This window comes from Lissotriton helveticus, chromosome 6, assembly GCF_964261635.1.
Source record: "Lissotriton helveticus chromosome 6, aLisHel1.1, whole genome shotgun sequence".
Lineage (NCBI taxonomy): Eukaryota > Metazoa > Chordata > Amphibia > Caudata > Salamandridae > Lissotriton > Lissotriton helveticus.
Window position 1 is genome coordinate 1,342,095,534 of NC_136067.1, and position 25,053 is coordinate 1,342,120,586.

General features: G+C 41.8%; 1 protein-coding gene across 5 annotated transcripts in view; it reads right to left on the bottom strand.

Moving 5' to 3' along the window:
* Positions 1 to 25,053, bottom strand: part of ENTPD6 (ectonucleoside triphosphate diphosphohydrolase 6) — a 480,760-nt gene that overhangs the window by 284,939 nt on the left and 170,768 nt on the right. For all 5 annotated transcript variants that reach the window (XR_013596224.1, XM_078649068.1, XM_078649071.1 and 2 more), the window contains exons 8-9: positions 16,682 to 16,761; positions 11,453 to 11,517 (exon numbers count right to left, since the gene is read on the bottom strand). Coding sequence is in view for 4 of the 5 variants with exons in the window: in XM_078649068.1 (XP_078505194.1) it covers positions 11,453 to 11,517; positions 16,682 to 16,761 (145 nt within the window). In the remaining variant the exon portion in view is untranslated. The remainder of the gene's footprint in view (positions 1 to 11,452; positions 11,518 to 16,681; positions 16,762 to 25,053) is intronic.

A 25,053-nucleotide genomic window follows, 5' to 3' on the forward strand; every position in this document is an offset into this window, starting at 1 on the left:
ACAACCTGCACCATAAGGGTTGCTTGGCATGGTACAAGGTGATCACTAGAACTAGTGAGCATCATATACCAGGCCAACTTCTCACACCATCGACCTTCTGACCTTGGTTTCTCCCTTCTCTTTGGCCCATGAACTATCTAAGAGGTCCAGTGCAGACAATGGGTCTCCAATGACTTGGTTCATTTGCCTTCATCCACTTCTTCAGTATCCACTGTGGGGTTGCCTGCAGCTACCCAGTTGATGCCCCCCAATCCTGTCGACGTCATTATGATTTACGGCTATTCTGCAAGCGCATCACCAGAGGGTGATAATTGTGGGGGGCCCTGCATAGCCTGAATAGCCTCTGCTCCTTGAAGTATCTATGAGAAGCGAAATCAGTGCTGAAATAGCTACAGTTGCCCGCAAAGAGGCAATGACGGGTGAAGATTTTACTCTTCCGGACGTTGACATTACCTTGAGTGGGGGGGTGGGAGGGAGGGGTTCCTCTGTCTTTAGCTCTTCATCGAAAAGTTCGAAGGAAAGGGGGTCCCTTAATTTTACCCAATTCAATGTCCTCCTCCCGCACTAGGCATCTACCTCTGCCTCCACTGTATTGTAGTTCATCTCCTTTGCATGGTTCCCTTTCCAAATTGGATTATGACCTTTTGCTTCCAAGTACACAACTGAGTACTGGTAATGGAGGTGTTGGAGGGGAGGGTCCCTTATTTGATATTATGTTTTGCATTGAAAGGATCTTATACTCCATGTTGTCTCTATTGGAAAAACTGTGCTGAGCACAGATCATGTATTAGAAATGATGTCCGCAATTTTGTTTGAAGTGCAGAAAGGTAAGCACATTTGGTCTCCCAAAACTAAAATGAGCAGTAAATTCCTCTAAAGGCATTATTGTGAAACAAAGATCTATGATTGTTGTGCCCCCAGAGGGCCAAAAGATGTTTCTGTTCAAGCTGTTAAATCACTATGTTCTACACTAACCCCCAAAAATGTTTGTCAATCCAAAAGTGGAGAGTTATGAGTAAATGTGTTGGTTGGCGATTTGGACCAATGCTCCCCCCAGAGGAAAGGGCAGATAGAGATGTTCCCAATGTAAAAATAGGAGGGAAAAAGGCATTAAAAAGCGGGGCCAGTAAATAGTTCAGCATTGCAGTCAGGTGTAGAGCGGGAAGGGGAGCTGACAATTGCTGGTACATTGACTGCTTTGCATCCTACTGATTCGAGTGGCATGCCAAGCAGGACTTGAGGGAGGGTAAGGCGGAGCCCTCTGCAGGGAGTTAGAAGGGGAGACGTAATAAAAGGAAAAAAACAACAACAAAAACCCCAAATGGGGAAAAAAAATAAAATCCTACAGTTCCCTTAGTTTGAGGGTGGGCAATCTCACAAATGAACTCCCCTTCAGTTAGCTGCACCTCGACTAAACATTTTATGCAGACCTGCCCATTTAATGTCCTGGATAGGTTAGAGGTGAGAACTAGAATTGAACTGGCTATTTCTACTACTCCTAGTCATTCCTTCTAGGGGACCCTGCCTCTTCCACCTACTACTTTGTCTGAGCCCCCTGGAGTAGGAGAGTGGGAACTGGAAGAGCCCCCATACTGGAGTTAGATTCTAGTGATGTCTGTAATCTGGTCACACAAGGGGCTTTTAAGGGGAAGCACTCACAGAGTATGAGAAACGTAGACTAATGCACCTCTGTAGTACCAGTTTTGCACCATTATTCCTGGTCCAACCATGAGGCAAAAGCCTTTTATCCAAGGGCTGGGGAATCTATATGGATTCCCCAATAGGCCCCACTGAAAGGACTTGTGAGGAGCTGAACTCTGTCATTTGTTTTGGACTTTATTTTGTTGTTTGACAATGAGTCTTCCCCTCAGTTAATAGAAGCTCCAATTTAAATTCCTTTATGGAAATTGATGCTCCAAAACTGGTGAAAAGTGGCGATATATTAAATGTAACTAGTCACTCACTCGGATCATTGCCCTATACTAGAGTCACTTTTGGCTCCCTGGCTATTACCAACTTGGATGCTCAGAACTGTGAGTACTTCCTAAAGAGAGGCATCGATGTAGTCCCTGTTACTGAGTACTGGGAACCCCTGATCCAACATAGGAATGGTCCACAGGTATCCAAGTCTATGGGCATCGTTACCGCAGGGGGGGGGGGGGGGGACACTCTGATTTTATACATGGGAACTCTAAAGACAGTTATCTCCTTAGGGCAAGGTGGTCCAAAAATGAACGTGGTGGAGGGTACTGTATTCCATCCTTGGACTGTTGATCTGAAGGACGATTTTTCACAGTAAAGCTGTTCGCTGTTGCCTTGAATAACGCTCGGCCTTTACCTATTATCAATGATCCCTTGAAGTAGCCTGGGTGGGTTAATTTTGTCATGGAATATGTCTGAGCTGGGACAAGATGAGAAAAAACTAAAATCTGTTGATACCTTAATTATGTGTTTACAAGAAACTTGGCCATGTACAGAGTTTGATTGTGGTGAATGTTTTGTTTTCTACTGTAACACACGAAGATCTGAAAGGGGTCAGGAAAGTGGGGAGGAGGAGGATGGGTAGCAAACCTGCTTAGGAATACGGCTAATTGGAATTATGTGGTCTTACATCCTTCGTGCACAGTGGGTGAAGCTGCTTCATATATTTCGCACTCTTCTTTTACTCACTTTTCGATTATGTTTGGGGTTTGTGAGAAACTCACTGTTATTCCATCTGATATGAGTCAGTACATCTGTAGTCTTTAACCTTCAGGAGTTAGTTCCTGGGAACCACCAATTGGGCACGATTGGCTTTAACAAGTCAAATAGCCATTCCTTTTACACAATGAAGAACACTGGTGTCACAAGTTTTAAGATTAAGGGAGTGGTCCTGTTTGTGGTGACCCCATTCTTTTTTTTGAGTTCCATATGGAAGAGTTCCACAAACTATGCACAACACCCAATGGTTCCCGGTTGCTCAAAAAGTGCAAATCTTCCTTTAAAGTGATTAATGTGGAAATAACTGTATTGCTAAGAAAAAAGGATTTGCTCTTTTCTTTGAGTCAAAATGAAATTGACCGTTTTAAACAGTTATGAACCTGTCGCAAACTGCATGAAAGGAGAAGGGAATATGACTGGAAATGGATCAATATGAGAGAAGCTGCATATTCAAGAGATTCTAGAAAGTACTGGCGTTTTTATATGTTGACTATTATGATACTAGGGTAAAGGCCCAGGTAATCCCTATTTCTGAAAGTAGCTGGGTGGATTACATCTCCCAGTTGTCCGTGAGTAATGCTGAGTCAAGTATCACTGTGACTCTTGGTGTGGAAGAGGCTTCGTTTTTGGCATATGGTCCCTCGTTGCAGATGAGATAGTGGGGTTTATAAAGAACACTAGAACTTCTGAAGCTATGGTGTCGGATGAGGTGCCTATTGCAGTGATTAAAAAGGAGGCTGTAGCCTGGGGTTCTTTTCTCACCCCGCTATTCTATCATTGCTACCACTCTTGGAAAATCCCCAAGTCATGGAAGGGCAGTGTCATTGTTCCGTTGAACCAGAAGGGTCCTTAATCCTCCTCAGCATGTTTTAGGCAGAAAGCACTGCTGGACGCTTCTGGCAAATTATTTGCCGAGTGTGTACTTTGCCACTTACAGCAATGGTCACAAGCTCAGAATATTATTCCTCTGGAACAAGTCAGTTTTAGGAGGAATCATAGTACACTAGATAACAATGTGCTACTACAAGCAGTAGTGGAAAAATATGCCCTATCTCGAGGACTGCCTGTATATACGGCAATCATTGATTTCTCCACAGGGTTTGATAGAGTAGATCTGCTTTGGGGGCCCTGCTCTATCTTCTGGAACTTATTATGGAGTTACACACGGATACCTGGTGCCAAATTATGATGGGAGGGATGCAGGGTGTATCAAGTAAGGTTAAAACTCACAATGGTCTTAAGAAAGACTGTCTGTTGGCTTCCCTTTTGATTTTTTTCTAGATATTTTATTCATTAGGCACCTTAAGTCAAGTAAGGGACAATCCCCCCAGAATTGGTGTGAAGCCTGTTGGCTCCTTACTATAAACCGGTGACTTAGCCAATATAGACTTATCTCCCATCGGCTTACAGCGCCGTTTAGTAGCACTGCAAACGTATGCCAATGACCATTTTATGAAAATGAATATCTCCAAAAGCAAAGTCCTGTTTTTTTGTAAGAAGGGGTCAAAACTAAAGAGGAACTGGTAGTGATAGACTTGAAATAGTGGATTCATACCACTATCTGGGAAAGGCCTCTTCAAGAATGGCCAGAACAGCGATCACATGAAATTATGTGCGAGCAGGCCAATGCCCTGCAAAGAGTCTATAAAATCTGTGGGAGACATAATTTTAGGCATGTCATGTCAGTTTATGAGGCCATAATCCCCTCCCCTTTAAGCTATGCTTGTGAGGTGTTGGCTTGAGTTACTAGAGGGATTTAAGGACAAATCTTTTGTCAGATTTATAATTTGAATACACTTGCGGCTCCCTATGCTTTGCACCTGGAGCTTGGCTTATTATCCACTTATGCCTGCACCCTGGCTGTTGTTTTGATGACTGTACTTTACAGGCAGCCTTGAAGGTAGACATGGTTTACCCGTTGAAAGAGCGGAGTTCATTTTTTAGGTCTTTTGAGTGGGCTAAAGAAACTTCCAGGATTAATCTGAATGTGGACTCCGTTTTGCCCAAGTCCACTCTGAAGTACTTATTACAAGGTTCTATGTTTAAAGTAAGTGGAGATAGAGAAATTGCCCTATGTCGGCCATAACTGCATAATCGGATGGTGCAGGAGAGTACTCTGGGGAACAGACCCCAGCCCTATTTAATATAGAATATGCCTCCTGGGATCAGAAAGTTGATACTATTGTTGAGACTGGATCCTCTCCCCTTGCACATGATTACTGGCATTTGGGACAAAATCCTAAAAAAAGACAGAAGTTGTGAGTTGTGCCAGACTGGATTAATTCAGTTCCTCAACCACTTATAGATTGTGTGTCCTGTGCTACAGAATGTTCATCCCCATTTTTTAAGTTGGCCCACAATTTTGTATTTTCTTCCTCAAATGGAATAAACTAATAGGATTTATACATTTTTCACATCGTTTTTGACCCTCCATTAGGGCCATGGGGCAGAACTATTAGGGTTCGGGTGTTATATCGGCACGTGTGTGAGAGTTAATGTAATGTTTCACCCAAATGATTTAATTTCTGGATGTCGGAGTCCAACAAGTACTTAATCTTTTGGATTTTCATTGCATCTTTTTCAGAGTTGTGTTTCCTCATATATGCTGCTATTTGTACATCGCACTTTATAATGGTCGAAAATGAAGTTATTGAACACATTTTCATAACTATTTGCCATTATCTCCTTGGAGTTTTATCTACTTTGGGGGGTTGGGGTTATCTAACCATATGGGGTGTCTTTTTTAAGGTTGTGTGATCCGAAATGTGATGTTTGTAAACTTTTTTATTACACTATGTTTGTTAATATTTTAGGCGGTCGTACCTACAGACCGGCAATTGTGAAGCTTATTTTCTCTGGATGTCATACAAGTCGTTGTCTTATATTAGACAGTCATCCTTTTTACATGATATATGTAGTAGACTGGAAGTTTTATATTCTCTTTTAACTTTTGATTTTAATATGTATCTTGCATCTTTGTTGTATTATTGCCTTATGTTATGTGGACCTCCGTAGGAGTTATGTATCATAATAAAGAAGAATAGAACTGAGCTTCAGAACAGTGGTGGCAGTCAATAAAGGCAAGTAAATATAAATCTGGGTTTCTCAGGTCCTACAGCCAGAGTTGTCATTTGCAAAGAAAAGACAAACAGCCAATGGTTCCGGCAAATGCAAACCTACACTTCCTCTATTAATGATTGGGTCGGTATTCCAGATAAGATTTAGAGGTATGAGTATTTTATTTCACTTTTTTTTAAAAATAAAGTGTGTATGCAGTTCTCTCCTTCACAATGGAGTAACAATTGGCTTAAAAGAAGGCGGGCGCATACAAGCCGTTTAAAACTACTAGTACAAACGAGATATACATTCCCAAGTATTTAAAGTGGGAAGCAAGCTCTTAATGTTGACCATTCTGATAGTGGGTTGCTACCTTGGAAAAGAACTGACTTCTTCCAATTGACCATGAGGCCGGAGTCCTCTCTGTAGATTTTCAAAATGTGCATGAGAAGGGGGACAGAGCAGTCTGGAAGTCCGAGTTAAAACAGGGTATCATCAGCATATAATGATATACTATCTTAGTGGTCCCTGTGTGCCCTTATGCCCCAGACTTAATTGTCCATTCCAACCCACGTTGATAGGGGTCCACTACTATTGCAAATAAAAGTGGAAAGAAGTAACAACCCTGCCGCGTAAATCGGGAAAGGTGAGGATAGGACTCGTTTACCCTAACTGACTGTAGAGAAGCTTCACGCAGGTTTGAAATCTGTGGCAGATAGTGCTTCTTTTAAGAACCCCATGTAGGAAGGACCAAGCAACTGAGTCAAAAGTCTTCCCAAAGTTAAGGACTTCTTGTCGTTCTGTAGAGCGCTGTGCTAAGTCTAGTGCTACTTGCAGGCAGCCGCAAGCAAAGCCTAGTTGCCAGGGAGTCCTAAATCCATTCCGGTCCCAATGGACTACGGTTCGGATCACTTCCATAACATGATTGGCCAGCACCTTAGCAGTACTTTGGATTTAGTATTTCGCAGGGAGATTGGTCTATAAGAGGCGCAAGCTGGCAGATGTTTGCCTTGCTTGTAAATTACAACCATGTGAGCTCCCCTCATTTCATATGGTAGGAATCCCTCTCTTAGGGATTCTCCATGTAAGAGGCGCAGCTGTGGGGCCAGACTTACTGCGTACTGTTTATAGACATTTGACAGGAATGTTTGGGCCTTGGGTTTTGACCCCGAGCATACCGCCTGTTAGAAATGGGGGTCTCAAGTTGGTAGAGGTAAGTACCTTTGTCCAAAGAGGGACCCTTCTTCCTAGTCAGGGTAAGGGGATACACTTCTGAAAATAACCCCTGCTCACCTCCTTGGTAGCTTGGCACAAGCAGACAGGCTTATCGCAGAGGCTGTATGTAAAGTATTTGTGAACACATACAGTAATACAGTGAAAACACTACAAATGAACACCACACCAGTTTAGAAAGATAAGTAATCTTTATCATAACCAAACAAGACCAAAACGACAAAAATCTACAATACAGTACCAAAAATATGATTCTTAAAAAGGTAGAAACAGTTCTGTTCCAAGAAAATGTTGGATGCAACACTTTTGCCCAAGGTACCTTGGATGCGTCAAAAAATGCAAGCAAAAAGGGTTGCAGGGAAGGTGATGCATCGGTTTCCTGCTACAGGAGAGGTGCTGCATCGGTTCCTTACTGCTGCGCAGGGGAGGTGATGCATTGTCTTCTTACCGGAGAGGAGGTGATGCGTCAGTTTCTTACAGCGTGGGGAGGTGATGTGTCGGTTTCTAACTGCGTCCCCCAACAATGCGACTGACTTGACGTTCTGATGTGATGTGTGACAATCCGTTATGATGCAATGCGTGAAGACCCGTGATGCGCTGCGATGATTCCAGCCGTGTACCCTCAATGTGTAGGTTCTTTCACAACAGAGCCTGCGTCAGAATCGGTGCGGTGATCTCGGACGTCGGAAATTGGTGCACAGGATTCGTCGCATGGCAGACACTTCAGCCGCAAACAGGCACTGCGTCGATTCTTTAGCGGAGGCGATGCATAGGAAAATTCTTCTCACACCGAGGCGATGCGTTGGAAACAGGCGATGTGTCCATTTGTTTACGTCTTGCAGTTTCCCGTCCCAAAACAACCTCCAGAGGTCCAGAACACTGGCAGAGAACTATCAGCAGGTCAGAACTCCCAGTAAAGGAGTTCAAGGGGGGCTGGGGTGAAGTCTTTGTGTCCCTGAGTATTCAGAACAGGGGGCAAGCTCTAATTCAAGCACTTGGATATCTTCCTCAAGCAGGGGATACAGCAAAGTCCTTCTCTTTTCCTTGGCAGAAAGTAGCCACTGCAGGCCAACCCCAGACAGCAAACAGCACAGGGGCAGTATTCCTCCTCAGTTTCTCCAGCTTTTCTCCTTGGCAAAGGTTCCTCTTGATTCCCAGAAGTAATCTAAAAGTCTGGGCCTCTCTTTTTGTAATACAAAATCATTTGTTCTCTGTTGGCAGAGAAGCTCTTTGCCCAGCCAAAAACAGTTCTGTCCTCTCTGGTGCAGCTTCCTGGCAGGAGGTGGAGACGGTATTGTCCTTGGCAGACCAGGCCCATTCAGGTGTGAAAGAAATCTCCTCTCCATACTCTGAAAGCAGCCCAGGTCTATTCAGCCCAGCCCTGACTCACCCTGGAAACTCAGGACACAACTAACCCCCGTGGCTGTCTGATCAGAATGCACATCCCCAGCCCCTGTCACTCCAAAGCCAGACTGTCAACACACAACCTAGCAGAGGCACACTGGATGGTTAGGCAAGAAAATACCTACTTCCTAAAAGTGGTATTGTCAAACCCATAATGTAAACATCGTCCTCACTAAAAGATGTGTCTTAACATTCTGAGTTCAGGCATATCAAACCTTATTTTCCTATCTTGTTCCCATGGGCAATAATGCTCATAAGATGTTATGAGCAAACTCCCCATTCCATCCTATGGGACAGATGGCCTTACAATAGTGAAAAAACGAAATTTGCAGTATTTCACTATCAGGACATGCCACACACATCAGGGCATGTCCTACCTTTCACATACACTGCATCCTGCCCACAGAGGAACTTTGGGCCTACCTTAGGGGTGACTCGCATGTAAGAAAAGGGAAGGTTAGGGCCTGGTAACTGGGTGCACTTGCCAGGTCGACATGGCAGTACTAGACTACACACAGGCACTGTAATGGCAGGCCTGAGACCTTGTTGCAAGACTGCTTGTGTAGGTGGCACAACCAGTGCTGCAAGCCTAGTAGCGGCATTTGATTTACAGGCCCTGGGCACACACAGTGCACTGTAACAGGGACTGACTAGTAAATCAAATATGCCAGTCATGGAATCACCAATCCATAGCAATTTACAAAGGGAGCACTTGCACTTTGGCACTGAACAGCAGTGGCAAAGTGCCCAAAGCATCTAGACCAGCAAAACAAAATCCATCACACAGTAAAAATACAGGAGGCAAAGACAAAAATACAGGGCAAACCCATGCCAAATGATGCCAGGTCTAACACCGCCAATCATTTTCATAATGTTATCCTCCAAGACCAGGATGTCCAAAGGCTCTCTATCCTCCAGAAGAGCCTAGGAGTCAAATCATTGATAATAGGGCTGTTCCGCGTCTGCTCCCTGTCCACATATGACCTTATAATAATCAGCAAAGGCTTCTGCTACATCCTGGGGGTCATAGACCAAACCACATTCCCAATCCTGTATGCATAGGGGAAATCTTCTTTCTGCCTCCATGTTGGCTAATCAATTTATAAATTTACCAAAATTATACCCAGCTTCACAGACCCTGTATTTAGTGGCCAGAACTTCCATTCTGACCTCAGTCCAGAGTTTGGTTTTCAATGTCTACCTAGCCACCTCCAACCAATGGGGTGTAGGAGAGCCAAGGTGTTGAGGGCGCACAGGGCCGGACGGGAAACCAAAGGCAGCCTTGGCAAAAATGTTCAAACCAGCCTGACGCAATCTTTCTTTCCATCAATCTATTCTCTTTCTTTCCTTCTCTCCTCGCTCTCTTCTCCCTCTACCCTCATCTTCCCCCAATCTCTCTTGAAGCATCCCCCTTGAGTTTCTAAGCAAAGTGACAAAGGCATCAGGAGCGGCCCTGGGCTTTAAAAAACAGCCTCCAAGTGCTCCAGCCCACTGGGGAAATGCCAGCTGGAATAAAAGCCCTGACCGGCCCTAACCAAAACCAATACCCCAAACGATCCCATACTTCTGAAACTGAAGCACTTGTGACGCAATTAAACTTAAAAGTGAGTTAAGTGAGGAGGAGCTTTCGTGATTTCCCTGTTGTTGTGCTATAAAATTAAAAGTTAGTCAGCGGTCATCAGTGGCAATACTGTGTGTGACATTCAGCATGCTGCTAAGTTCCGAATCAAGTTGTCTGTCTTGCGGGCTAGTCCTATCACTCGTCTCCGAAGAGGAGGCCTACTCCGCCACAACTGACCAGTGGCTTTTTTCTCTGTGGCGCCGGCATCTCACTCTTCTCAGGCTCAGCCGGGAAGAGCAGGGAGGGGCCCTAAGCTGTCCCTTCCCCCTCAGGTTTTTTTCCCACATCTTGATCCGCCTCCGGGGTATCAAAGAACAGTGATTTTCTTTGGAACATCACATTCAATCTGGTGGAATAGAGGAGCATGTATGAGATGAGCATGACTTTTAACTTCGGCATGACTTCAACAAAGAACCTTAGTGATTTCTGAACGTGAGGGTGTAATCCGGAAATAACAACACCTTGGCAAAGTCACAGGTCAGCTCTTTTTTCAGCCTGGCCGAGCGTAGGATAGCGTTAATAAGGGCCCAGCAAAAATTTTGTAATTCTCTATGAGCCATTGAACACAAAATGGATTGTAAATATTCAATGATGAATATTTTTTATGCTCATGCGTGCAGATTTTTGGCCTTCTTAAAAACACATTTTTTCCCTTGTTTAGATCTCAATTTTAAATGCTGTACAAGAACATTTTTACAACGAGAACAGTTTTAGCTTGACACTTCCAATGGAGGTGTAACAGACACGCTTATGTGTACTTCTGTAAGTTTTCAAGATCTTTATGAGCCATTTGATTCACATTTACTATGAAGGGGACGTTGAGATTGACTTTCAGAAAATTCTTCTAAACAGTTGTATTCTGAGCAAGCTGCTTTATAAACAGACACAAGATTACTAACAAACAATATTTGTTTTCCAAAGTAAAAGTTGATGGGGGGGATATTTTACTTGCAAAAGTAAATGATGAAACACGTCAGTGTCTTATTTTTTCTGACAGATTGTTTTCTTGCTGCACCTCCGAAAACATATTTACATAATAGAAAAGTGCATTTCCTGGAAAACCACATTCAGGTCAGTTACTCAAAACAGATTACCTGAATTCCAGCTAAACAGAACAAATGTTTCATAATTTAAATGAAAACCTAAAATTTTCTTCCAGTTTTAAGTTTTAAAATATTTTAGGATAATATTTGACTGAACCCAAGAGAATTTGGTTTTACTCAAACCAACTGAAGGATACAAACTGGTTAAGGATAACACCATTTATACAAAGCACTATTTATCAAAGTTATCTCTTAGCACAGTTCAATAAAAGAATGTTGATATATTCGTTTTGAGAGCTTGCTGTACTTGAATCCCCTCTATGCACCAGCGATAATCATCAAGTGTAAATACAATAATTCCATAATTACAAAAACAGGTAAATGTATTACGTACATGGCAGTCCTTCGAAGCCTCCTAATATTTTGAGCCTGGCCGACATTAAACCAAGTCCAAGATAACTGTAAAGAGATGAAAATATATTTAATCACAAGCATTATTGCATTCGACTCATGTAAACACTTATTTTCCTAAATGAAATAAATGCACTGAATAAACTGCTTTGGGAAAATGCTATATATTACTTTATAAAAATATAAATAAAATACCTGCAAACTACAGTTCTTAGAACTGTACATCTATCATCTTTTTGGCACTGTCAATTTTGATGACAGACATTGGTGGTGGATTCCTTTATAAGCAATGCTTCCTAGTTTAAAATGCATGTTGGTTCCTACAGGGAGATCTTGAAGAAGCAGTGTAAGGTGGATGGAGTTAATGGAACAGTACATATGTTTTTAAAGAGTAAATTAGTATCTTGATGGAGGGTAGAGAGGAAACATTCAAGCTTACTAGTAGAGTTTCCATAATTTACCTTGGGGAGAACCAATTTATGTTCTATCTGGGAGAAGTCTAAAGTCTGCAGCGATGATTTAAGATTTTTAAAAGTATGTAAAGCAGCTTTAGCTTAGGCTGCTATGTTTTCAATCTGTAACATCATGACCAGATGTACGTCATACCACATTGCTGTATGTAACTTCCTAGAAAAACTATTTTATGGAATACCATCACTGAGAAACCATTTCACCTAAACCGTTTAATGGAAATTTGCAGGAGGAATGATATTTACCATTGCATAGAAACAAATTCATAGAATGACAGATAAGGTCTATTGTTCCTGTGGTTGTTCAATTAGATGGCGACACATTCCTTAATAACCTGGCCCATTCTCAATAGACTTGTGACTGTAGTCTAAAGTTGGACAGAGGTTAAAGCTCCTCTTTAGGAGGTTTTGGTAGAGAAGTAATGTGTCCAGTCTTTGGGGTGGTTGACATAGATCCTTCTTTTAAGGAGTGGTTGAGCACCAACCAATTCTGTATAATGGAAGAACTCTACGAGCTTAATTCTAAAAAGACATGTTGGTGTTTGTAAAGCAGTACTCTAGTAATACAGCTTCATATACTTCAAAACGCAATTCACAAACCTGTGGCTGAAGATCTCCACTTCTACTTCTCCTATCTTGTTTGTGCAGAGCGACCCATCCCGGTTGTGTGGATCTCTGCATGCACAGGTATATGTTTTAGAACTGAACATATGAAGAACAACAGGCAGTGGTCGGAAAATAGGAAAATCACTACTAAATAGAAGGGGCTTAGGGAAATTTGAGGAGGCATTTATGGAGGGACATGCTAATACAAAACACGGACCCACATAGGAGTAAGACAATTGCAATTTACAAAATTAACTTTGAATTCTACTACAATCATAATAGGGACAAAAAAGGAATTAAACCTACTCCATCCCAACCAGGGAGAAAGTTATGCAGCACACATGGCCAACCACTGGTACTGCAACACTCTCCCACAGAAAACAATGGAGAAAAGCTAGAACACTAACACCCTATATGAAACGATGTACATTAAATTCTAAATAAAAAATATGCATATATATTTTCACAGTGGCAGCAGCTAGTGTTTAGCTATAGCTCAGCTTTAATTTCTATTAAAAAGTCATTTCTAGAGCTGCCAATAACTAAGCCTAGTAAAGTACGGTCCGACATTCCATATTTGATCTAGTTCTGTGCAGGGAACAAAAAGGTTAAGGGGGGAAGCAGAAGGGTCCAAAAAAGATTTGATTTCTTGTTTTAGCTCCCACAGGAAAATGTGTTTCCACAAAACCACTTGGTATGAAAGTAGAACTTTACTGAGAAAGTGAACTTTTTTTGGTTTGGTCTAAATCTGGTTTAAAAGGGTTAACATTTTTGCAAGCACAAGATCAGAGGCTCCCTGGCACTACCCACACATCAAGATGTGAAGCCGGGTAAATTTAAGCCCAGGGAGCACGTAGAAATAGACTCCAGTGTCAGATATGTAGCGGGCCTTGGGGGTTGCCTCTGTATGTATGGACCACCAAAGAAACCTGCACTGAGGCTCAAATAAACTGTCACAGTGGGCGTAATCCATGACAGGTTGGCCAAGTCCTTGACACACAGCACTTTAAATGTGAACATCAACTGCAGGAAAGGGGGACTGGAATCGGCATTTGATCTCAAACATGTCAAAGGTGGCACAAGTGAAAAGGAACCTACACAGGCTATACCTGAGGACTGTCAAGCAGAAAACAACAGAATGAAAACAAAAGAAGAGTACAGCTATGCAAATAAATGCACGCTCATCTGGCGCAACCAAAAAGGAATTGATGCACTGGTAGCTTACAGGCAGCAGCACGGGCATGCAAAACCAGGCTCCCATTTAAATGCTAGCTCTGTTCTATGCAAAGTTTCTTACATTGCTTGGCCTTTGGCCTCAATGGGTCAGGTGAAAACTGAATGGACACAACAGAATGTGCAGTTTCTAGAAGGGCATCTTGTTGAAACTTGCATCAGTATCTCCTCCAATAAAAATGCTACAAGAGAGACTGGTGAGAGGTTGGAGAGAGGCCAGAGAATGATAGAAAATAAGCGACAGGAAAGCTACTAAGAGTGCAAGAAATGCTTCCGGCTGTTTTTTGGTCGCCCAAATTTTGGGGCGAGGAATGCCATCGGATTCCGGGATGCCCCAACGTTCCACTAAGTAACAGGGAATTAGTGTAAGAATGAGGAATGCCACAACTGATTCCCATTGCAACCCTTCATAATTCCTGATTCAGAAGGAAACACCATTTCAAGACAAATCGGAATTGCACACATTTATAATGGGGGCCTTAATGAAGGACGTTTGTTGATGTAATCTAGGTCCCTTGTGAATAGTTTTTTTCCCAATGAACACAGAGAGAACACGAGTTTTAGCTGTGGCAAGCAGTTTTAGGTCTATTGAGGCATTGGAAAGCTTTGACAATGAATAGGATATTAGGCTTTTGCCAATGTAAACGTTATTGCAACTGTCAATTATTCAGAGAGTAGTAGCATCAACAGGCTACTATTTTCATGGTTAAAAACCCTAATGTGGTGAAAGAAATGTTTTCCAAATGTCCGATTTGGAATCGGATTCTTGAGCTATCATACTGTATTTCTTTACTACTTTTGCAGAAGTTCAATCAGTAAAACTGGTCTGCAACAATTACACATAAGTAAACATACGTTTGTCCTGTCATATTCATCGAATGTCAAAGGTGTACTTTTTTGGTATGTTTATTTGACCAAAAATTAACTCCCCGTAACCCTTTTTCTTAAAATGGTTTCCACAAACATTTTACCTTGAATGGTTAAGGTCCTTCTAGGTGAAATAAAAAAATAAAAATAAAAAAAGAGGTTTGTATTTTGTCTCCGGCCTGATAATTTCTCTATTTCTATCCCTAGGGGTAAGGGTGATCCCCTACCGACACTGCAACACCCATAAATATATATATATATATTTTTGCAGGCACACCATGCCATTTAACTCTCCACGTGCCCCTTTTTAGTGCTTACCTATTCTTTTCTACGCATTTGTCTTCTGTCCGTGTTTTTTTTTTTCATTTCTGACCTGCCTCTTTTATTTGGTATCTGGGACATGGTAGCCATAAAAAAAAAAGACTACCACAAACCATTTTTTTTCTGTATCACATCTTTCCTTTTTAAAACACATGTATTCTTACAATGTCTAAAATATTAGGAATTGTATGATATATTTGGAAGTTTTTCTTGTTTTGTTTATGCCAGACCCAGGATTCAAACCTAAGACCTGGGGATTCAAATAAAGGGCACACTATTAAAACATGGGTCCCTTTTCCATGAAAATCTCCACATTTTCGTGGAAATAGTCTTTCCTCATTATGGCATTTCTCCAAATTGGTGATTCTTTGGCCTAGTTTCATCAGGCTAGCTCTTGTCAAAATAAAGGAATAACATTTCGAGTCTAATGCAATGCATATCTAAATCTAATACAGTCCCTCCTTTTTTTGTTAAATGTTCACTAAGGGACAAACACCGGTCTGACGGTAGCCACAAAAGGGTATTCACAGACGTATATACATTCTGTGCTCCAGAACTGTGTGCCTTGACTGTACAAAATTAAGCAGTAGTAAATGCCAAGCAAGCTGTCAGAAGTTACAGGTTCAAGATGTAGTAAGTTTTGAAAGTTTGCGAACACACACAAACAGGGGAGTTTCTGGACTTTAACAAACTCCTCGTAGACCTTGTTCCTACCTTGGAAGCGGTCTTAGAATTGCTATGCAAAGAATTCAAAGTAAACATCCTTTCCAAGGTGGGAAGGAGAACGGAACACCACATTTCGTGGGAGTGCAGGCGATGGGGCTTCTCCTCAGTAAGAAGGGTTTTAAGGTGGAGGGACAAACAAAACAGCAGTGATGCTTTTCCTCGATGTGTACTTGTACCTTGCATATAATGACATATTGAGAAAATAGAAACATAAAAAAAATGTGTACAGCATTACCAATAGTACGCCTGCAAATCTGCGGAAGCCACAGATAATGATGCCAATGTTTGTCACTTACAAAAAGACGTAAGTCTGCATAAGATAACTTTTACAAAAGTAGATTTACAGCTTTCTTTATGACTTTGGCCCATATGTATTTGTTTCCTAAAGCCTCATTGCAGAATTTGAACCACTGTTTAGGTCCATTACAGCTCTGATTCTCCAAAGTCCATTCATAAAGCAACATATTAAGTACTGTTTCACCAACAGCATTACGTTTTTCTTTAGACTGCATTTGATGAAGTACTCACATTTATCATGATATAAAAAAAACATAGCTCTTATTGAACCTTGGAAAACATGAGACAGTTCCATTTTAATGTCTCATTTGTGCAGAGATACAGATGTACCAGAGTTAGCACTGTCGATAAAAAACAAAAAACTAAGATGAGGGAATGCTTGACTCAATCCCAGCCACTGGCAACTACTGGGGGCCACATTCCAGTCCATTGTGTTTCTTGTCCAGGATGCCACTCCACACAGGGACTAGGTATATGAAAAAACAGATTTGGTACTGCTGCTTTAGGTACAGCTAAGCTCAATCAGTCGGGGCCACTGCACAAGGGAGCACTTGAAACCACCAGACCAATGTTGGCGTTAATGGTCCTCATCAGTGACGTTACTATGGACTGAACAAACCCCTAATCCAGCATCAAGTACCGTGGAGCTTTTTCAAACAAGGTTGTTTGTAAGGGGTAAACTAATAACAAACCTGTATGAGTAGAGTCTGTACGTAGTGTTAAACATCTGAAAAGAAGTGATGTAGCCCTCGGGAGAAGATTGAAGAGTTTTCTGTAAATCAAAAAACAGGAATGAAGAATTTAATATCACTGTCTTTCCTGGACATAACCGAAGATGTAGACTGATGCTGCAACAAACCAAAATACTATTTGAGAGAAACACAGCCACAGCAGTGGGCACCGATGTGCAACTATTAATAGCAAAGACGCCAATTTATCTTTTGAATTACACAGGTAGGTGGTTGAGGTTATCTAGACAATTCCCTCTTTCATAGAAAAAAAGAAGAGGGCATAGTCCCCGCTTCTTTTTTCTATGAGATACAAAAAACAATGGTCCTAGACCTATACTTCAAAAATTATATATATAAAATTCACAACAATTTCATGAGCATGAACAATAATTAGCTTGCAGTAATCAATACAGTAATTTAAATTAAAGAAGTGCAACAACCAAAGTATTCTTCACCAAACATGTATTTTTATATCATATGGTGAACAGTTGATTATTCACTGTTTAAACGAGGGGGGGTAGGGAAGGTAGGTTTCTCCAAACTGAACGTGCAAAAAAGAGGTGCTCTGGTGTTTGTGGGGTGAAATAGTAGTGAAAAGAAGAGAAATAAAAACATTTTAATACTAGACTGGTTATATGTCCCAGTCTTGGCTGGCCTGGCCACGTGAAAATAGTCAAAAACTATTTTAGTACAATTCTTAAATACACAAATATGTATCTTTAGGTGGCACGTTAAGAATAGAGCTTGTGGTCCAGGCTACTTATGGGGGTGTCGGCGTTTCGACCAGACTTAGGTTTATGAGGGTGATCCGTGACCTCTGCCTTGCGGGTCTTCTTCAGGATGGTGTAGGGGTAACCTGAGTAGGTATGATGGTCGTGTCATACACCCGGGGGGTTGTGCGGGCCATGGATTCCTCAAATATGATTAAGTAATGATGGGCATTTCCTTCCGTTAGTGAAGGTCGTTTGTCATGTATTCCTATAGGTTCTGAATCGATCCCCCTATTCCTGACCCTATTCTGGTTAAACTAACTATCAAGTTAACTAACAGTCAGCCCATGAGGCAAGAAAAGCCCCCATGATGCAGATACCGTTATCTGACGCAGTCACACTACGGCACAGGAACGTGTTATCTGATTAGGTCATAACGCTTGAGATCTAATTAGACAAGCAACATTCCTCCAGCCCCTGATAAGGCATACGACGTTCTCATAACAAATCAAACCTATGACAACCTGGAAAATCCGTGCGGCCATTGTTTTGATTTCACAGAGAACTTCAGTAAAAGAATGTGCTAACGAGCAAGTCGTATGACATCTTTATTGACGTATCTATGTCCATCCTTACGTCAATCTCGGCACCTTTAAGGTATAAATATTGCCGATCTTGCCCTATGCAAACACACGCGTGGTGACGAGACGGAGCAGCCATACTTGCCGAAGCCCAGAAGCAGAGCAGACCCCGCTGGCAGCAGCCCCGCCTTCCTGACGCGCTGAGAGACGCGCTGCTTTCTCCTGCCGAGAATCCAGCACCGGCGTTTCTGGGCAGCCCTCGCAGGCAGCCTGGAATATCGAGAGCAGAGAAAGAGATACCATTCCTCATTCATCCTAACTTCCAGGTACAGAACTGAATAACCCCTCACAGAGAATTCTTTAGTTATTCACTTGGCAAAAACAAACTTAACTTAAACTGTAACTTTCTATTCCCGCCCACGCATTAGACTTAGGTCAGGTACACGGGGTAGGCGTATTTAGAAACACCAGTTGAGTACGTTTAGTCAAATGTATATGTGTATGTAAATATATTTTAATCATTTTAAACATCATATGGCTCAGAAACCATATCAATGTTTTTACAGTATTACTTTATACTATTGCTTTTAATGTATGCACTTTACTTAACTATAAGTATTGCAATAATATCGATCCATTTCTCTTGTACGAGAAAAGAGACTGATCAATAAATAACACCTTTTTATTGAACACGCCCGTCTCTTCCTTTTCTCTACAATCTGATGAGACTAAGAATGCACGTACTGACTGAGTAAAATAATTGCCTTGTGCTCACACGACTCTGGAGATACACTCTTGATTAGGGGAGAGCAAAGTTGTCATGTTCTATGGTTGTCAGAAACTAAATCCCTTCTTGTCTAATCAGGGGAGTTAATTCTTTCCTGAACATTCGAGAAAGTTTCTAGCGAACTCTGAGCTACGCTGGCAAACCCAAAACTTAAGTCTAGTATCGACAGTAGTAGACCTAGTTAACGTCTGGCCTAGGCCTTTACTGCTGTAGGTATTATTCCAATGCGCAGAGCCTATTGGGAAGATAGGAACTACACTACAGTTAATTCCAAGCAATGGATGCAAAGGGCTTAATGCGGCAGGACCGGCGTCCGTAATGTGGATTCCTCACATATGGTTAAGTCGTACAGGCGACTCCTTCCGTTAGTGACGGTCTCAAATTTCCAAGGCAATGAATGCAAAAGGGGCTTTGTGCGACAGAGCCGGCATCCGTATTCCGCCCGAGATGGCTACCATATGGGCGATCATTGGAGACTGAAAAAATCTGAACCTGGATTTTGGCAAGTAACAAAAGAATTACAGAAGGTAAGGAAAACTCATGAGAATCAAGTTTACCAAAGTCTAATAAAGCTTCCTTTTAAAAGATGCTATACCTAAAGTAGATTTGTCATCTTTGAAAGATTCCCTCCACAATACCTAAACAATTTAGCTCGAGGGGGCACAGAAAGCATTAAAGAAAATCTGCCCGAAAACATTTCTACTTATCAATAACCCAAAGTTTCTGTGACGGTCTCGGAATACAGAAATTAATATTTGTAAATGTATTAAACAGTGACCAAGTTGCTTCATTACAAATTTTTGTTATGAAAAAGGTAGCAACTGCTTTGCCTTTTGTCAAATGTACAGTAATCCCACAAAGTTGTGTTAGTAGCTTTTATAACACTTGATACAAATGACAATCCACTAGCATTGCTAATTTACCATTTGTAGTTACATCCTTGGAAGCATTATAATAGGCCTCAGTAGCTGGTTGGAAAATAAGCATTGGCAAAGCCAATAGGTCTCGCCTATGCGAGAAGTATTGGCTTTCTCAATGTGTTTTTTAGCTATTTTGTAAAGCCAGGGAGGCTGCTGTGCAGCATAGCTAAAAGTATATTCCCCCCAAAAAAGAAAGCTATGATGCGGTAAACGGTGGCCATTTCTTACTTTCAGCCATGTTACGGAGTAGCCCTGCTGCTGTATATTATGGCTAAAAAATATTTACAAAGCTCCAGTGTAAGGGAAAGTCATTTGGATTTGTCAGTGTTTTATTTCTTGTGGCTTGTCTGACGTGTGGCGCAAGCAATGCAGGACAGTGTGGGAGAAGGGTGGGATGGCAAGCAACACAAGAGTACGGCAAGCTAGAACACAGACGGCAAGAGGAGGAATGGAGGGAGCAAACAACAGCACAGACAGCGAGTGGAGGGTGGGAGGGGCAGTCCAAGTCCTGACGGGGGGAAGGCAGGATGGAGCAAGCAACGCCATGGACAGCTGGAGGAGAAAGGCAGCAACAAACATACAGAGAGGGGAGACAGACTGCAAATACATGAACGCTTATGGACTGCTTCAACTGGACTAATAAAGTACCCCAGAAGCGCTTGACCCCTGGAAGAATTCTGGCATTAGACTGGAAGCTATACTTAGTCCGTGCTCCACCAAAGGGACAAACACACACAGAGAAAGTGAAATCAGGAGACTCTTACAAATGAGAAGCAAGGGTATGAGTGGCATTGAAGCCAACCAACAGTAAGTAATCCTCAGGCTCTAAACCCTTTAAGTTTTAATTTTTTAGTTAACAAAATATATCTTCAGCACAGAAAGGGGTCCAGGAGGTAAAGAGCAAGCAACAAAGCAGGGCAAGACGGAAGGAGTTATGAATAGGAGTGGGCAAGCAGCAACACAGCATGGGACGTGAGGGGGGAAGACCACCTGAAAAACACATCCACTTTTCATGGAGTGCTGCAACTAAAAGACAAAAAGAGCTGAACAATTGCTAGTAGTGGAAGGACAGTGGGCAAAGAAGCAGTACTACGGCTATGCTCCAATTACTTATTTTGTGGGTGGCACAATGAGTGCCGTAAGCACAATAGTAGCATTTAATTCACAGGCCCTGGGTACATGCAGTACCCCTATGCTAGGGACTTACAAGTAAATTAAATATGTCTAGTAGGTGTAGGCCAATTTTACTATGTTTTAAGGGAAGACTACACACACTTTAGTACTGGTTAGCCGTGGTAATGTTCACAAAGTCCTAATATCAACCAAAAAGAAATTCAGAAAACAGGAGGGTGAAGGCGAAAAGTTCGGGGGTGACCAAATCCAACAGTCATGCTTATGGAAGAAGGATTATCATGCCTGAAAAGCTCACAGCGGGTCAAGCAGCTGGGAGGAGACGGTGTTACACGATGAAAAGACCATAGGCAGTTAAGGAATTGGATTCACATGGTGGAATGACCCAAAGAGGGTCCTATCAGTGGGAGAATGAATCGCGTGGTTCAGAAGAGGGTAGTTGGTCATGCTTATGGAAGAAAGACATGTTTGAAAGAGAAAGAATAACGTCTGAAGAACCTTAAGAAAGATTTTTTTTAACTTTTGCCAAGTATGGTTTTAGAAATAAAAATCAGGAATTGATGACTGCAGACATGCTCATTAGAGATGGGATCATGTAGCGGCTGGTGAGTCAGTATAAGGACGTTTAATTTTCTTAGCAAGAACAACCCAGCATACGGGCACCTCAGATAGACCACTGATCAAGTTGTGTTTACGTACCAACAGCTGGCAGTTTCTGTCAACTATTCAATGGTAGACTGATTTAATAATTGTAGAAAATGTTCATAGTTTAAAGAAGGCAAGTATTTGTATTGCACCCGATTGCCTCATAGGTGACTTCTCAGTGCTTTCGGCTGCTATCTGACCGATTAAGGCCCTGTTAGATAAAGTGATATTCTCAGGGCGAGGGAGACAGCTCAGAGCAGGGGATGCCAATGAATGTCCAAAAGGACCAGACCTATGGCAGATTTACATCACATCAAATAAAATATTTACATATGAGGAGTCTGACTGAAACTCATTTAAATATTCTGTGAATATCCTCAAAGTATGGCATGTATCTAGCATTCCTGGATCGACGTTTAACACCTCTCCTGTGGAAAAACTACCTATTAGGAAATAAACACAATGCTTGCTTGAACCAGAACACCTCTGTGCCATCTGGAGAAGGATAACAGCCAAGCTAACAATTGTTTTCGTAGTATTTAAAATTCATCTTAAAAATACCAAAAAATAGAACCAAATACTTGTGTGCATGTGACTGCCTTCCTGCTTAGGTATAATGGTCAGTGAGTTTATTATCCACTTCTGAGTCTTGATGTGATCTGCAGGTTTCTAATAAGAATCCCGGCAGTAGTGCCTTAAAAAGCGAGACCGGGTGTTTCTAAGCACTATGCATTGTGCACAGGAACCACTCTGGGTTTGAATAAAAATAAAAAAAAACAACAGCAAGTTGTATGTTGTAAAACTTTTGTGGGGAAGGGTTGTTGTATGGGTCTGTAGTGTAGCTGCTCCTTCTCCTGGTTCCTCAGCCGATGTACGCTTTGTTGTGCTATATTATTACCTTAAGTGGCTGCATTGTTTTCAAAGCATTGTGATAAGTTTATGATTAGAGTGCCCTCATAAAGTCAGCCCGTATAGGGACGTGGATTGGAATCCAGGTCCTACATATACAAACATGTTAGAACTTCTTACGAAACTTCAATTATAGGAATCACATGATAAGTGATATGAATAAATCATTTAAAAAGGGGTTTAAAATATACATACTTTTTCTATGTCTACTAGGACCCAGCAAGGAAAAACAAGACGACAGAATGTGAGCAATAGAAGACGACTACAGAAGACAAAGAGAAAAAGACAACAAGGTAGGTATAAAAAAGAAGAAGTGGAGGAAAATTATGGAAAGGGGTCTAGCAGGAACAGACAAACAGCAGGGGGAGGCGAAGGGGCATGTGCCTCACCAGACCGCAGGGTGTAGGAAGAGTGAGGAGAGAAATGTTAAACAATGAAGGCTAAGGGAGGTAGTAATACAGGTAAGAAAGGGTTTAGCTTTCCCTTAATTAAAAAATAAAAGACACAAAGGGCAGGCGAAAGAAGCAAACGGGCAGACGGGGAATCTATAAAGATGGCAGCATTTAATGGAGAGGTAAAGGGTATGAAACCCCCTAATATTAAAAAAACTGAGATAATTCAAGAGGGAGAAAACGAAACTGGGGAAACATCCGGACTACAAACTGTCGTCTGAACTGTTTCTTCAAGAATATTTTTCAGCAGCTTCACATACAACTAGCTGACAAAGTCTGAAGGTCTCTACTCAACATTATGGTTAAAGTTACTACACCAGAAAAAAGGCCAGGCGCCTTTTTTTGCAAGCACCTACTGAGGGCTATTGTTATGCTTACAGGAACTTAACTACAACTGATAAACTACTTTAGTAGATTGTCATTTGTATCGAGAGTGATATTCAAGTTACTAACAGGACTTTACCTTATGGGGATTACTGCATATTCTACCAACGGTAAAGCAGCCACTACCTCTTCCATACAGGACATTTGTAGGGAAGCAACTTGGTATCTGTTTCATACATTTATATATATACTACATCCGAGATTCTGAGGTAGAGAATTACTTTGTGTCACAGCAATGTAAAATCCCAAATAAAGGATTCACCAGTTGGGTCAATATTAAAATCAAGTCCCAATGTACTCTAACATACTTTGCAGGAGGAAGTCTATGCATTCTAGACATTGAGACATCACAGATAGATCCAACAATAAATGCTCATCAGTGGAGACTTGTAACCCTGTATTATTTAATTGTAATGAAAAGTCCAAATTAGGAGACAAAGAACTAATAGAGACTACACCAGCTTTAAAATCTCTACAGCTTTTTAGCATAAAACCAGTATATAGCAGGAGCGGCCCATGCAGATAAGAGTGGTGCGGCGGGATGGGGGGAGGGACTCGACAGACGACGACGACGAGGGAAAATTAATTATGTATTTAGGGCTCTGTCCCTTCTCTCCTCATTTCTAGATGCTAAGGAACAGTCCATACACTGGGAAAATCTGCAATCTGAATCCTTCCTTCTCCAGTGTGGAGTGCCACAGGGATCAGCACTGTCGCCAACTCTATTCAACATATATGTCCCCCCACTGGCCAGTCTCATCAGGGAGCATGGTTTCTCGCTCGTCGTATGCGGACGACTCACAGATTGTCATCTCTGTATCTAAACGGTCCGAATCCACTGCCGCTAGCTTCCATGCTTGTCTGACTCGCATCATGAGCTGGATTAGCAGTATCTATCTCAAAATTAATACGGATGTAGTAAGTTTCCTCCAATAAAATAAAGGTCTTGAATCTCAAAGTTAAAAGGTTAAAAGAAAAAGATTTATTCTAGAGGAAAAGGACGTACAACAGATCCCTTCACATCACAGGCTTGCACTGACTACAGATAAGATAAGAATTCTAGAATCTAGTAGATCTAGAACCCACAGCACATCATAAATAATTATATAAATAACAATACAGAGAAGTGCATTGAATATAGCTTACCACAACAGATAAAACGGAGGTGATGGAGTTTGGCAACGGTCCGTCCCGGTGGAACCATACTGGGCGATAGAGGCTGGTGAATGTCCTGTCCCATCAGCCAAGGTCAAGAATCTGGGGCTCATTTTTGATGACCAACTTAGTTCTTGTGGCCCAGATCAACCGTGTAACCTCTTCCTGTTTCTTTGTACTGAAGCTTCTACGGAAGGTGTTCCTCTTCATTCCCCAGGAGCTAAGGAAAACAGTGGAAGTGGCCCTTATCCTTTCACAGTTAGATTATGGCAATGCACTATTTATAGGCATTGACAAGGCGCAGAGGGCTAAATTGCAATCAATACAGAATGCTGCTGCTCGTTTAATACTAAACATCCCGAAAGGCCACTCTACCTCTGCTGCCATCAGGTCATTGCATTGGCTCCCGATACAGCAGCGAATAGATTTTAAAGCCATATGCCTGGTTTACAAGACATTATATGGCGGAGGGGCAGCTGATTTTCGTACATTTTTAAAATCTGCAGAGCCAGGTGGGGAGGCAGGAGTTTATCACACTGTGCAGTCAGGCTATGGAACCAACTGCCTATTACTGTGAGACTTCAACCAAACAGACAACTGTTCAGGAAACAACTAAAAACCTGACTGTTCCCCGCGGTCTAAAATGGTCTGGCATAGCT